At 53.5% G+C, this 13,624-nt stretch overlaps 1 protein-coding gene across 1 annotated transcript in view; it reads left to right on the forward strand.

The window, feature by feature from the left end:
* The first annotated feature begins 10,314 nt into the window (after positions 1-10,314).
* The window catches only part of ARHGAP23 (Rho GTPase activating protein 23), a 74,793-nt gene continuing 71,483 nt past the window's right edge, over positions 10,315-13,624 (forward strand). The window contains exon 1 of the mRNA XM_033090138.1: positions 10,315-10,442. Coding sequence (XP_032946029.1) covers positions 10,434-10,442 — 9 coding nt within the window. The 5' untranslated portion in view covers positions 10,315-10,433. The remainder of the gene's footprint in view (positions 10,443-13,624) is intronic.

Raw genomic sequence — 13,624 nt, forward strand, 5'->3', positions numbered from 1 at the left:
GAATGTATATTCACTGGAATGTGAGCTGAGGACTGTAGCCACCAGCCTCCCAAGAGGAAAGGCTTGATGGGGAGCTTGCCACCCGGGCCGGTTTCTACCCCGCCACCTCCATTCCTCCTCTTCTCTTGTCTCATTATATAGGCCCCTTATTAAGGCCGGGGATGATGTGGAGTTAGCTGCCAACACCCATACACTGCACATCCAGGCGGAACTGGGGAGCAGAGAGGGTTGTGAGTGGTCCCACATCCGGGTGTGAGAGGCTAGGGGGAAGTGGATGCCCTGGGGTACCAGCCCATTCAGGCCTCCCCCCCCATGCCCACAAAGAGCATGGCCTGCTCGAAACCCTCAGGGCCCAGCAGGGTGGGGATGGGAAGAACTTTTCCCTTGGCTTCCATCCGTCCCTGCCCTGCCACACCTCTCCCTTGGCTTTGAGCCCTGAGGTTGGAGGGCTGGGCACGGGGATAGAGTGCTGCGGCTGCTGGAGGGCCAGCTGAAAGTTGTGTGTGTACGTGTGCACATGTGTGTCTTCATTTGCAGAAGTCTTGCCACCAGTGGGGGTGTTGAGAGCATCTCCACTGGGGGGAGACCGGCCATTTGTTTTCCACTTTTAAGAGAATGACATGCCCCCTGTCCCTAAGGGAGGAGCTTTTGAGTTAGACATTTTCCCTATGGGAATCCTCTTGGTTTGGTCTGTGGGAAGGGGGGTAATGGATAAATGATTTTTATCTCTAATCGTCAACACAGCTGTTCTTACACTGAATTTGTGCTATTGCATACATGTAGCCATCTTTCTTTTCACTGCAGCAGTGTTTATCAGTAGTTCAAAATGATTTATTTGCTCCTGGGGAGTAAAACCTTTTTTATTAAAAAAAGAAAAAAAAAAAAAAAGAAAAGTGTGACCCCCTCCCTCCCGTGACAGTGATAGGATTATTGGGCCATTTCACTCAAGAAGGCAAAGTCAAGTGTGCCAGTCCCCATGATCTGTCCTGTTTTTACTCAGCACAAAACGACAGGAGGCCTCGAGAAAACGGAGAGCAAACAACGCCTTGGGAGGAGCGCGAGGGGTTGTACCACAGAGAGGGGCACTGGGGACTCAGGTGCTACAGGAAGAAAAATAGTGCTGAATTGTATTTAAAATGTTGACTCTAATCTGCCAGGGAAAGACCTTTCTTTACATGCAAATTCCATGTTGTCTTTGTCCTTTTCATCCCTTCTCGACCTTCCTGGTAGGTGCTGTCCGGCTTCTTCCTCTTTCCTTTTCTGTCTTCTCTGCCCCCTCTCCTTCCCTTTCCTAGTCCCATCTACCTCCCGGGAAGCCAGTCCTGCATGCTGAGTCCGTGACATGCCTTCACACCCATTTCATCTCATTTAGAGGGTACCTGGAATTGCTCTCTCCCCCTCTCCCGCCCCCTCCGCCATGACAGGAGGCATTAAGGGGCAGGCAAAAAGCAGCCAGCCATGGCCGGAAGACAGGAATGTCTGGTTGCAGCTGGACTGCGATCATAGTTGCTCCTGGAGATAGAGTACAAGGAACGCTTAGGACACTCTTGATCAGAACCCAGGATAATCCCAAAGCGCACAGCCCTGCTCACAGCTGTGTCCTAAGCCCCCTGCCCAGCTCAGGTGGAGCGGGAATGCTGGTCTGACTGCATCCCTGGTGCTCCCTTGAACGGGGCGCTGCCCCTTGCGCCCGGAGCCTTTTCCGAGGGACAAGGATGACACAGGCACCACTGGGCAGCCCAGGCGTTGGAATGCCCACACTGGTGCTGCCTGGGCATAGCCACTGCTGTACATTTTTTGGTTGTTTTAAGAAACTCAAGAGGGGTGTCATTCTGGGCTCCTCGGGTGGCTGTCCATTCTTCACCGGAGGGGAGCCACACCCCCTGCAACCACTCTGTCCTCTTCAGCCACCCTTCCCTCCAAGCTAAAGCGTGGCCTGGCTTTTCTCTTCCCATTTAGTTTTCCTCCTTTCCTCCTCTCCCTTTTTGTGCTTAATTTATTAAAATAGTTGCTGTATAATTTATTTTCATAAACTATAAAAATTACTAAATGGTTAAAATAGACTTGCAGGCCAATCTTAAATGGGGTGGGAGGGTCTGAGGGTGGGTGGGGAAAGATGTTTTGATATAAACAAAACAAATGCACTTTGGGTGTGTTTTGGTATTTTTCTGGGGCTGGAAGGGTGGGTGTTGGGATGTCCCTGTAGATTAGTTCCAGAATGGGGTGTCTGTATATATTGTATTAATAGGCATGTTTGACTCTTGTAAAGGGACATTTAGTAGCTGCTGCAGGTCCTGTTTGGAATCCCATGTACAATTCCCGGTTTTTTGTAAGTGTCAGTGCGGGAGACATTTGACTCTTGTGTTTGTATCTCCTTTTTATGATTGCTGTACTGACCATGTCTTTTTGGGGAGGGGTGAAAAGAGATTTGAAATAAAAATGTTTAGAAATTATTTCATGTTATTCGGTGTGTGTTTTTCAATCCCTCTCCCATCTCATTTGACTCCTCACACCACACAACCCCAAGGTCAAGTGACCCACTCCTGGGGACTGAGCAACCCCTGTGACCTCAGCCAAGCAGAGCACATCCAGAACTGGTCTTGTCAGAATTAGAGATGTGGAAAAATTCCCAAGTCTCATGGTCATTGCTCAAAGCTGCCTTCTCCCTTAGGAAGTACTTCGCAGGAGAATTCCAGAAAGCTTTCTGGGGCCAAGTGCCCGTGGCCCTTTTGCCTTGGTGAGCAGTGGTGTGGGGCTGTACTTAGGGAGACCTCATATTTTATCTTTGTGCTTAGTCATTTCTAGCATTTACCTAGGCCGGCAGTCATGGGTTTTTCATAAGTTTAAACTGCTATCTCTGTCTTTCTAGCCTATTCTGTCTTGAGCTGCGCTTTCTTTGGAGAGAAAAAGACCAGGTCAAGTCTTGCTCTTCGCCTTCTCACCCAAGCCCTTACCAAGTTCCCCCCTGAGAGGAACAGTGTACCGCCCTGGCACATTTTGGGGAGTTTTCTACAATTTCTCTGCATCCTCAGTGTGGGAAACATGCTGAGAGAGATGAAATTGAGTTCCCAGGAGTTGCATTTTCGAGGACTGACTAGAAGAGCCTCAAGGAGAGTCTGGGAATCCCCGTGCGCCAGTCAACTCGTTCACAAGTGGGATGTTGCATTAGGATGAAGTAGTATTGTGTCAATGTGACAACATTAACGCTTGATTAAAGTTTTCTTCCCTTTTGGAAGAAAACCTGCTCCGAGCTATGAATTGTGAATATTCCAAGGAAAAATGCTTAACTCAGAATCAATAATTCAAATGCTTTAATGGCCGCCATTTGGACAGTTTGTCAATCATCAGGAATCTTTACCAACACCATCAGTCAAGAGTGTTAATGTGTGCTCTTGAAAGTAGAGAAACATAGGTTTTCATCACTTCAAATCAGCATTATTCATATTAGTAAGGAGTGGTTAGTGGTTAGGTTTGTTAGGAAAGGTAGGTACGAGTCTATCGTATGAGTCTGACTTGGGTAATAAAGCTACAGAAGGAAAGGCGTTCTTTTGGAAACAGCCCAAAATAAACAAACTACCCCCTCGCACCCTCTTCACCCTAAAAACCTGAAACCGCCTACTTCATCTTCTGTGTGCCCTGGTTACTTTTCCCCACCGCTTTCTCACAAAGGCTGTTCCACCTCACCTCTCAGTGGCACTCATGCGTACCTACCTTGAATTCAATCATAAGCACATGACAAATAGTAATAGTGCAGGAGATTCCCTCCTGCACTCCTGTGTGTGTCCTGATTAGGATGAGATGGGAAAAGTGAATTTTCTGTCTGTCTTGGTTCCCTCCCGCCTCTCCCGTTGTGATCATCTTGTGTATAATGATTCTAGTGCTTGTTTGTGCCACATGAATTCAGAAAACCAACCATTTTCATCTGGTTCTCAGCCAAAGGCGCAAGAGTTGACTCCAGCTCTGCAGATCCACTGGCTGGGTTATCATGGATCTGTCCTGGAGCCCTTTCCCGAGAGATTTTCAAGAGGAATTTTGACTGCGATGTTATCCTGTGCACTGATCCTCATTTAAGCTGTGACTTCATCACGCATCTCTCTTTAATTGCCGTGTCCTAGTTTAGGTAGTCCCCTTTGTTCACCTGGACAATTCAACAATTTCCCGATTGGTTTTCCTATGTCCCCTCTCCAGTCCCTTTAAAAGTCCTTTTAAAGTAAAGATGTGTTCAGGTCACTTCCTTAGTTTAAAATCTTCGATGACTTTCAACATAGAGAAAAAAATCTTAACTCCAACTTGATATTCAAGGCTTTCTCCTTCCCTGCCACACAAGCTGCACTCTGGTCGTGATGTATGACTCGAAGTTCCCAGATCACAGCACGCCTTCTCCTGCCACTCCACCCTCCCTCATGCCATCCCCTCTGACGGGAGGACCCTTACCTGTTACCATCTTTACCAGCAAAGCTTCTGCTTGTCCTTCACGTTTCTGCTCCAAGATCACCTCTGGAATTTTCACCAGCCACTTCCGGCCAAACAGATGTTCTTTCCTCTTATTTTTTCATGTGTCTGCCTGCTTGCTCAACTGTGACCTCTGCTGTGTGAGGGACAGAGCCCATGTCCTGTTCAGCTCTCTGTCTGCTCCCAGGATTGACACAGTTGAGTAGATGTGTAAAGGTGGTGGTTGAAGAAATGTGAGATCAGCCCTCTCAGTAGGAGTGCTGTTTATTTCCCTTGGTCTCTAGTCAGCCAGCCTTGGACCTGGATTTTCACCTTTCACATAGGACAACTTGATTGTATGGGGGAGGGGTAGCCACCAAAATGTCGGTCTTCAGAATTTTCTCAAGGTGTTCAAGTTATGGTGGTTGGAGTAGGAGTGTGAATTATGTGATATAGCTGAAACTCGATATGCCAAGGGAGGGATATGGACTGGGGACCACTTCCTCTTGGTACCAAGGGCTTCAGGAGAATGACATCTGTCACTGTCCTTTGGGTGGAAGATGCTGCTGATGGGTCAGCAGGCTTTTTTCAGTGACCAGAGGTTGCACCAAACCCCCACACTTCATCACATCCTGTGCTTCTCATCTCATCCCATGGGGTATCAAGGCCTGGCTTTCCCCTACCTGAGAAATTGGACTTTGTTTCTGGGCCTTTAGTCTGCAGATCGAGGGGTGGTAGGAGAATAGGAGAGGCTAGCTAGGTTTATACTGGAAGAGAAAAAGAAGTGTGGGAGGATAACGGCTGAGCTTGGAAGGTGTTTGGAAGATTTGGAATAGGATAGAAAAGTCTGGCAGCAGCTGTCCCCCTGTGTGAGGGATTGATAAAGTTAAGGAAGTTTTCAGGGACTTTCCCTGAGCATTGTCATCTCCTGGAGCCCCTTCCCTGCAGCTGCCACCCTCCCCCATGCCCTGGTGTTGAGAAAAACTGCAATGGACATGCTTTTCTTCTGAATATGGGCCTGTTTCTTTGAATGGGACACCGTATGTAGAAGTGACTTCAGGCCAAGCTTTAAACATGTTAAACTCTTATCTCACCTGGAGAGTGGGCTCTGGGTCTTGTCCATTTTCTGCCCTTCCCCCCACCCCACAACCCAACACTTGGCCAGCACACCAAGAGATGCCCCCATGTTTGCTGAAAATGATGGAGTAGGTCAAAGACAGGCCAGGAGGGGATGTGGCAGTAGCGCAGGGTCCTCTGGGTAGAATCACCTTGGGGTCTGCACGGGGAGGCAATCATATGGAGTGAGAACTCTCGCAGGAGGCAATGCCGGTGAGAAGAGAACCGAGAATGCCACGTGGAGTGTGGAGGAGAGGCAGCAGGACAGGGGTTTTGTGGGCCTGGATCTCTTGGACAACCTTTTCCGACAAACCTCACTCACCCTGAGACTCAGGCAGCCTCCTAGAATCTCAAGGGAGGAGGGAGAGGTGCGGTAAGGATGGTGGGCAAAACTCAGATGCATCTGATGGGTCGTTTCTTTGCCTCCTCCCCACCTTACATCTACTGCTTACTCTGCGGTGGGGGGACCCGCCCAGCATTTGCAGGCCGGGTTTGAGCGCTGGCTCCACCACTTGCCAGTCATGATCTTCCGCAATCCATTTATGTGTTTTCAGTCCTCGTGAAATGAGGGAGAGCATTTTTATTTACCTCGTGTGAGTAAATGAGATAACGCATGTAAAATGCCTGCTACCTCTTCAGCACTCAATATAATACCACAGGCTCTAATTATTCCCATCATTATTAGCAGTATTTTGAGAAAAGGACTGAGAGCTTTTTGCCTTCCCAAAGGCAGAAGGACTTCAAGCCCCTGCCACCAAAGGCTGTAAAGAGGGCTGGGATGGAGAGAGGAGGGAGGAGGGAGAGGTGACCGAGGGCAGGGGCGGGCGGGGGGAGCCGGTGGGGCAGGCCCGGTGAATCGTTGGGCTTTTCCTGCCACCTAGTGGCCTCCTCAGCGTTAGGCCACCCAGCTGTCCCCTCAGGTCTGGTGGTGGTGGGGTGAGGCTGAGCTTAAATATTCCTGAACACGGTATCTCCACTTCTCCTCTGTGGCCCCCCATTTAATGCCCTGTCCCTTTGGGGACCCTGGCCTATGCCCCATCGTCCACATGGCCCTTGTGTGGGGGACAAGAGCCCTTTCTCCTTTGTTCTCTTGGCTCCCAGGCAGCGTGGGGAGCCGAGGCAGACACCCCAGGGGCTGGTGGAGGCCACTCCTAGGCCCACCCCACCTCCACTGGCTTGATGATTGCTAGTGGTAGTCTTGCCCCAGGGGGTGCCAGGGCCTCCCAGCGCCCGTCTCAATGCCTGCCTTCTATAAATACGTACTACTTGGTGCAGGCACGGGGAGAGGGTTCTCCTGAGCCTTCCCTTCCCACCTTCCCCAGAGGATTTTGCCTATCATCTCCAGGATGAGAGGAAGGGGAGACAGAGACCTGCATCCACAGATGCTGCTGAGGGGCCCACCTGGGGCCTCCGACTCAACTTGGAGTCTGGGTCTCTCATCATCTCCTCTCCCTGTGGGGACGTGCCCTCCCCTCTGAGGAGGCCGCCTGGAATGATGTCCTAGTTGCATCATGTCTGACTCCAGCTGTGACTATTTGAGGAGGGGTTTGACCCTGAGGGAGGGGCTTCAGGAGGAGGCCACGTATTGAGCCGGGAATTCAGGGTCAGGCATCCACAGGCCCAAGTGTCTGCTTGCCACCTACTGCCCTGCCCACCCGGGATGCCCACTTTTCCTCTCAGCCTTGCAGCCTCAGCTGCACCAGACCAGGATTGCATCATTCTTGGCTTTGTTTGCAGAGCAGCAGGTGGAGGAGGGGGGCCTGCTGCCCACCAGTCCCCTTCCCTCTCATCTCCTTCCACTCCCTCCTGGGTAATCCTCCTCCTTCCTCCCTTCTCGGGCCCATGGCACCCCAGGAATTGTCTGCTTTACCCCAAGGCTCACAGCTCCCTTTCCACCTTCTCCCGCTCCCCAGGGAGCCCCGGAGGCTCCGGAGGCAAAGGGAAGGAAGCTGAGGGGCAGGGACCAGCACCAGGCTGGAAAACTGCCCTCATCATTTCTGCTCTCCACCCGGTGGAAGACAGGTGCCACCGCCCAAAGGAACACCTGGTTGTAGCCAGGGGATGGCTTCCCAGAATTTGGGGATAAGGTCAGAAATTGTCACCTGCTAAACTAATGCTAATAATAGTCAACAAAAGATAAATTAATTAGGCTCTTTGTGGAAAGTATTTCTATTGAGTATTTATGTGCTTGGTCTGAGGATGAGACATTTTGTACTTACATCTCATGTGATCTTTCATCAGCCCTCTGCGGTGGTGCTGTTATCATTCCTGGTTTATGGATAAGGAAGCTGGAGCTTAGAGAGGGGAGTGTACCACACAGCTACTAAATGGCAGACATTGGATTTGAATCTTGGTCTATCTTCCTCCAGTGTGATTCAAAGCCTCTCAAAGAGATTATTGGAAAATACAATGCCAACCAGACTTAGACATTTTTTACCCCAAAAGGAGGTTTTTGCCCAAAGATATCCATCAAGAGCCAAGACTGTCCTCTTTTAATCTTATGAAGGAGATAAAATAAGATACGTATCAAATGACCTGGTCTGAGCCTTGCCTCCATCCCCCACTGCTGTCCCTCTGAGGTAATGCTGTTGCTGAAGGTTCTGGCCCACATGGGATGTAGAAACAGGAAACAAAGAGCAGGAGCTTGTGGGGGGTCCAGCCTACCAGGGAAAACTGGGGGGTTGCACATGTGGACCCCGCAGGCTTGGGCAGAGACACATGTGTAGTGCCATCCCTTCCTTTCACAGGGACTCTGCTTGTGAGCTTCCTGTTGAGCTCAGGGTGTGTTGATAAAAGAGCTTTAGGGTTTAGCAATCTAGCCACCATAACTTTGGCTGGTAGGAGTCTAGTCCTCAGGACCAGCTCAGCATCTTTGGGGATAGACAATTCTCAACCTTGCCAAGCCCAACCCCAGACCTCAGGTCTGGCCAAGCAGCTGCTGTTTCAGAAGCCCAGCATGGGCAGCTGCTGACACCTTGACCACCTCCTCCTCCTCATTTTTACTTCTCAGTGGCTGTTTCTGCCCTGAAAGAGAAACACAGGGAAACCAACTGGGAAGAATGGAGCCCGCCTTCCACAACCCAGGGCCCAGCTCCACCACGGTCTGGAAAAGGCCGGGTCAGGGTCTGAGGGACGTGCTTGCTGGCTGGCACTCTGCTTTGTCTCCTGTCTCTTTAGCCCAGGACAGACTCCATCTGAAGTGACAAAGGGCCCCATTGACCCCATAGCCTTGTGACCTCACCCAAGTCTGTTCCTCCCCTTCCCAGGCAGCCAGCAGGGCACTCACTTGGGAAGCAGACAGGGGCCATGAGGCCACTGAGAGGGCACGGCAGGGAAGCCAAAAGAGGCTACAGCCAGCTAGGTGGGAAGACTGGCAGTGCCTGGGTAGTACCCACCAGATCCCTGAGAGGAGGGGTGGCCAGGGGTACAGGGCCGCCAATTCTCCTGGCTGCAGTCCCAGGGGCAAAGCATGGGAGGGCTGGGAGAATCCAACCTCAGCCCCAAACTGTGCTGCCCTGGAGCTCAGGGCCTCCCCAGCCTGCATTCCTGCCTCCCTGCCCCCAGCATGCCCCCCACACCCAGCCTATAAAGCCCCCTTTGTCTGGGCCCACTGAGGATCTTAACTCTCCCATCTCAGCTTCCCACCCCCTGCCCCCTCACCCTCTGGTGCCTAACGAAGAGACCAGGGCGCAGTGAGAAGTGGTAAAACCCCCTTCATGCCGGCCTGGGCACTGGCCCAGGGCTTTGGGCAACCAGCCTCGGCACAGTGCTGCCCCCTCCCCACTGCCTGCCTCAGGGCAGGTTAATTCCCACCCCTGTCCACTCAGGAGTCTACCCTCCTGCCCTGGGCAGCCTGCCTGCCTCTCACATGCCTGCTCATGTGATGCCCCCCTCAGTTTGGCCCTGCCTTGTGAGGGGCAGGACAGAGGTGCAGTGGGCAGTCAGGAGCCAGCCCTGACCCGGGGTGGGTAAGAGGAGGAGGCAGTCTTTTTGCCACCTCCTTGGCTTTCACCAGAGTGGGTGGCCCCATGACCCACAAGTCAGGTTCCCGGCTGGTATCCAGGGCTTCAGATGACCATTTTTTGGCAGTGTACAAACAGTTCAGCCATCTTCCTTCTTGGCACATATCTGGGGCATGCACAGGGTGGGTGGCAGGAATCTCCATCTTGCTCCCCACACCCAGTCCAGGGCTTCAGAACACATTTGAATAGAGGGTGGACCCTGGCCACAGGGTGTGCTCTGGCCCCACCAGCTCCTGTCCTCTCAGGGTCACAGGGTCCAGACCCCGGTTCACTGGGTGGGGGCAGGGCAGTGTCTCCCTGTGTGCCAGGCTCTGTGGGTATCTCTGGCCTGTTCTCAGGCAACCCCTGAGATGGGGCACCATCCTAGGAGACAGTGATCTGGGCCATGAGGTCAGCTCTGTCATCAACCTGTTGTGTGACCTTGGGCAAGCCCCTCTGTGGCCCCTGTAAAATGAGGGGTGGGGCTCCTCTGACTGATAAACCTCAGGAATGAGGGGGGCTTCTCTTGGAGGAGGTCTTTTCTGAATAACAGTGCCTCCAAGACAGGCAGGACAGGGGGTGCTGGCAGTGAACCCCTGCGTGTATGAGGAGTGTGTGTGCATTATACGTGCGTGTGATTATGTGCGTGTGCGCGCGCGCGTGTTCATGTGGGAGCGCGGTGCCTCCACCCGCGTGTGGGGAGGGTGGGGGGGAGGGGGCGGGGCCTACGGGGTTGGGCGGGGCGGGGCGGGGGTCTGAGCTGCCGACTCCAGGCGCTGCTCCCGCTCGGCGGCGGCCGGGTGCTGTACTGTTGGGGCACATGGAGGGGCCACCCCCTGCACCCCGCGAAGCTGGCGCTGCGAAGACCGCATAGGTGGCAGCAGCATGGAGCAGGTCAGCGGGCGCGGGACGCGGGGCTCTGGTGCGTGTCTGGGAGGGGAGGAGGATCATAAGGACACGGTGCGGGTGGGCGCACCGCGAGGGAGGGGGACGCGCCACCGCGGGAGGGGTTGGAGCTCCTGGTGGGGCCGGGGCTCTAGGGAAGGGATGGGGCTGGTTTGTACACACACGCGTACCCCCTACCACTGACTCACAGGGAGGTGTGCACAGAGGGAGCACACGCCTCTCTCCCCATCCCATCCTCCTCCAGAAGGAGAGCACCTGCATTTAGAAGCCCCCCTCCCCACTCGGTAAGGTCCCAGCCCCTGCTAGGATCCTATGCCTAAGGGGGCTGCAGGCTCTGCAGAATGAAGGCGTGACAGGAGGCAGGGTGGCTCTCCTAGGCCTTACAACTACCGCTGACGCCCAGACCCCCCTGGTGGGAACCCAAGATACAACTGTCCCCTTTCCCCCTACACATCAGGGGTTTCTCCCAGCCAGGCTCCTCCTCCTCTCCCAGTTACAGCAGCTGCTGCCACCATTTCATAGGAGTGAAACGATGGGGTGGGCTGGGAAGCCTCTCCGTATGTCCCCCAAATACAGACCTGCAGCCCTAGCCAGACCTGCGGGTCTCTCTTTCACACGGCTTCCATCAGAAAGGAGTGGAGTGAAGGCCCCCTCAGGTCAGAACTCCTGACCCTCTCCAGGGAGCTCAGCAAATCCTGGATGTTCAGGGCTAGTCCCCTTAAGTGAGCCCCAGAGGGCCCTATCCTGACTTGCAGCCCCCTGTTCTGAGAGGTGCCGCAGCCTCATGTGGGCAGGAGTGAAGGGGTGCTCCTGGGGCTGCCTTGCTCCCTGCCTAATCCTAACTTGGCGCAAGGTCTTGGGGTGGGGTCTGGAATGGTGAGGTTTTCTGTCCTGTGAGTGCCTGTAAGTGCTGGGCTTGTGTACACGCCCAGCCTCCTTGGGGCTGCTCTGCTGAAAGCAGTGGCCTGGGGCCTTGGTCTCTGAGACCCCTCCCTCCAGACTGAGCCAGCCCCCAGCCTCTGGCAGAGGGGTTCATGGGCTCCCTGTGATGGTGGTGGGGAGGGGTGTGAGGAGTGGAGAGGGAGATGCGCGGGCTGGGTGAAGTCAGGGGATGGGCTGATCCTAAATTCTGGGGTTGGAGAGGGTCCCAGGGAGGAGGAAGTGCTCTGGGCATCTTCCCTGGGCCTGGCGTGATGTTTGGGGCAGGACTGTGGGCTGGTCTAGTCTCCAGGCCTGTTTGACATCTTGGTTGTTAATTTAAATGGCCAGTGGCAGCTCCCTGGAGCACCAGGCCTGGCAGGGGGAAGGGGACTCAATTCGTCATTATCTGCTGTTGTTGTCATTACTGAATATCTTCAACTCTACTCTACAATTTTTTTTTTACAAAAAAACATTGGTGGGGGGGACAGTACTAAATGCCACTGAATTGCTCGATTTAAAATAGTTACTTTTATGTTATGTGAATTTCATCTGAATAAGAAAAAGAAATAAAGAGGAGCAGGGATAGGAGCCACCACCACTTCCTGCCTACATGGCCCTAAATGCATCTCACTGGAGGTGCCCCTAGGCCTGCGTTGCTACGCAAATCAGCCCCATGGTCGCCTCCATCAGCCTCTGTATTTTTCCTGGGGGTCAGCTGCTTGTCTCCCCGGAGGGCAGAGACTGTCTCTCCTGTGCTCTGGCACCGTGGAAGGGAGGAAGAAGCCTGGAGGGTCAGCACATTGGGCTCCTGCCCTGGCCCCATCAAAGGGACACTGGGAGGCCATAGACATCTGTCCTCTCTCTGGGCCACTGTGAACCCCCTATCAGCTGTGATGAGTGGTGGCTTTCCCTGTCCTTTCTAGGTGTCCTAGGACACCTCTGCTGAGGAGCACAGCAGCCAGCCTGTCCCCTGGACCATGAGCTGCCCCACCAATGGGGACTCGGATCATTAGCACAAAGCACAACCTTGGGGGTGCCCGGGGTGATGTCAGCGCCTTAAGGCCGCCGGGGCCCTGCCAGCCCCACGAGTGTTGCCAGCTTTCTCTCGATGTGTCAGAAGCATGGTGTGTGGGGGGTGCTTCTGAAATCAGAGCTTCTTTTGCGGCACCAGGAGGAGCTCCTATTTTAAGTTTCCCATGTGCTGAGCCCTCTTGTAAAGCAAAGAATCCTTTTATAGTGCAAGAACCGCCCTGATGTGTCTGTTTGGTATGTGTGGATTTTGGCATGTAGGGTTTCCTTAAAGGGGAGCACGCCTGGAATCTCTCACAGGGGCTGCAATTGCCCCCCTGTGGTCAGTGCCCTACCCCTCTTTCCTCTACATCTAACGCCCCCCACTCCTGCTCAGGGCTGGCTCAGGGCCAGACAGAGGCGAGGGGAGCAGCTGCTGGGGATTTCCAGAGCTTCCAGGGAGAGGTGGGAGCCACCCCTCTCCTCCTCCTTGCACCCCTCCCCTTTGTTCCTCTCTCCCTTCTCCTTCTCTTCCCTTCCTCTACATTCCTCTCCTCTACCCCCCACCTCCCATAAGGGCAGAATAGAGATAGACAGGGGAGCGGAGCAGACCCAGCTTGTGTGCAGGGATGTGCAGAGGCTGGGGTGGGGCTAGGCAGGGTCTGGGGGCCTGAGGCAAAAGCAGGGCTGCAGGCCAGTTGCTGGAAGAATGAAAGACCCCTCACATAGAACCATGGAATTTAACATCTTGGAGCTGGAAGGGACCACCTGGCCCAGCTCCTCCTAGAGGGGTCGTGCTGCCTACAAACAGCAAGGGCTTAACATCAAACTTCAGCAAGTTGCCTAATCTCTCCGAGCCCGTTCCCTCCTTTATTTGGTGGGGCTGATAAGACCTACTTTACGGTGTTGTCATGGGCAGTACATGAAATAACGTTTGTAAAGAGCTTGGCATGTCGTATAGGTGCTCAGCACATTTCAGTTCCTTTCTTCTCTATCTTGGTGTTTTCAACCTCCTTCTAGGGGATGTCTTGTCCTTATAAGTCATCTGTTACCTATGTATACACTGGGCCACTGCGTCTTCAATTGCCCTGTGTCACACAGCTGAGAGGCTGCAGGGCTCAGATGCCAGCCCAAGGTCTCTTCCTCCCCCGCACCATGACAGAGGCTCCCCAAACATGGTTCCCCCTAGGGGCTGCCAGGTGACACAGGCATCTTTCATCCACCCCCTGCCCTGATACCAG

The sequence above is a fragment of the Rhinolophus ferrumequinum genome, chromosome 21 (genome assembly GCF_004115265.2).
Source record: "Rhinolophus ferrumequinum isolate MPI-CBG mRhiFer1 chromosome 21, mRhiFer1_v1.p, whole genome shotgun sequence".
In the NCBI taxonomy this organism is placed as follows: Eukaryota; Metazoa; Chordata; class Mammalia; order Chiroptera; family Rhinolophidae; genus Rhinolophus; species Rhinolophus ferrumequinum.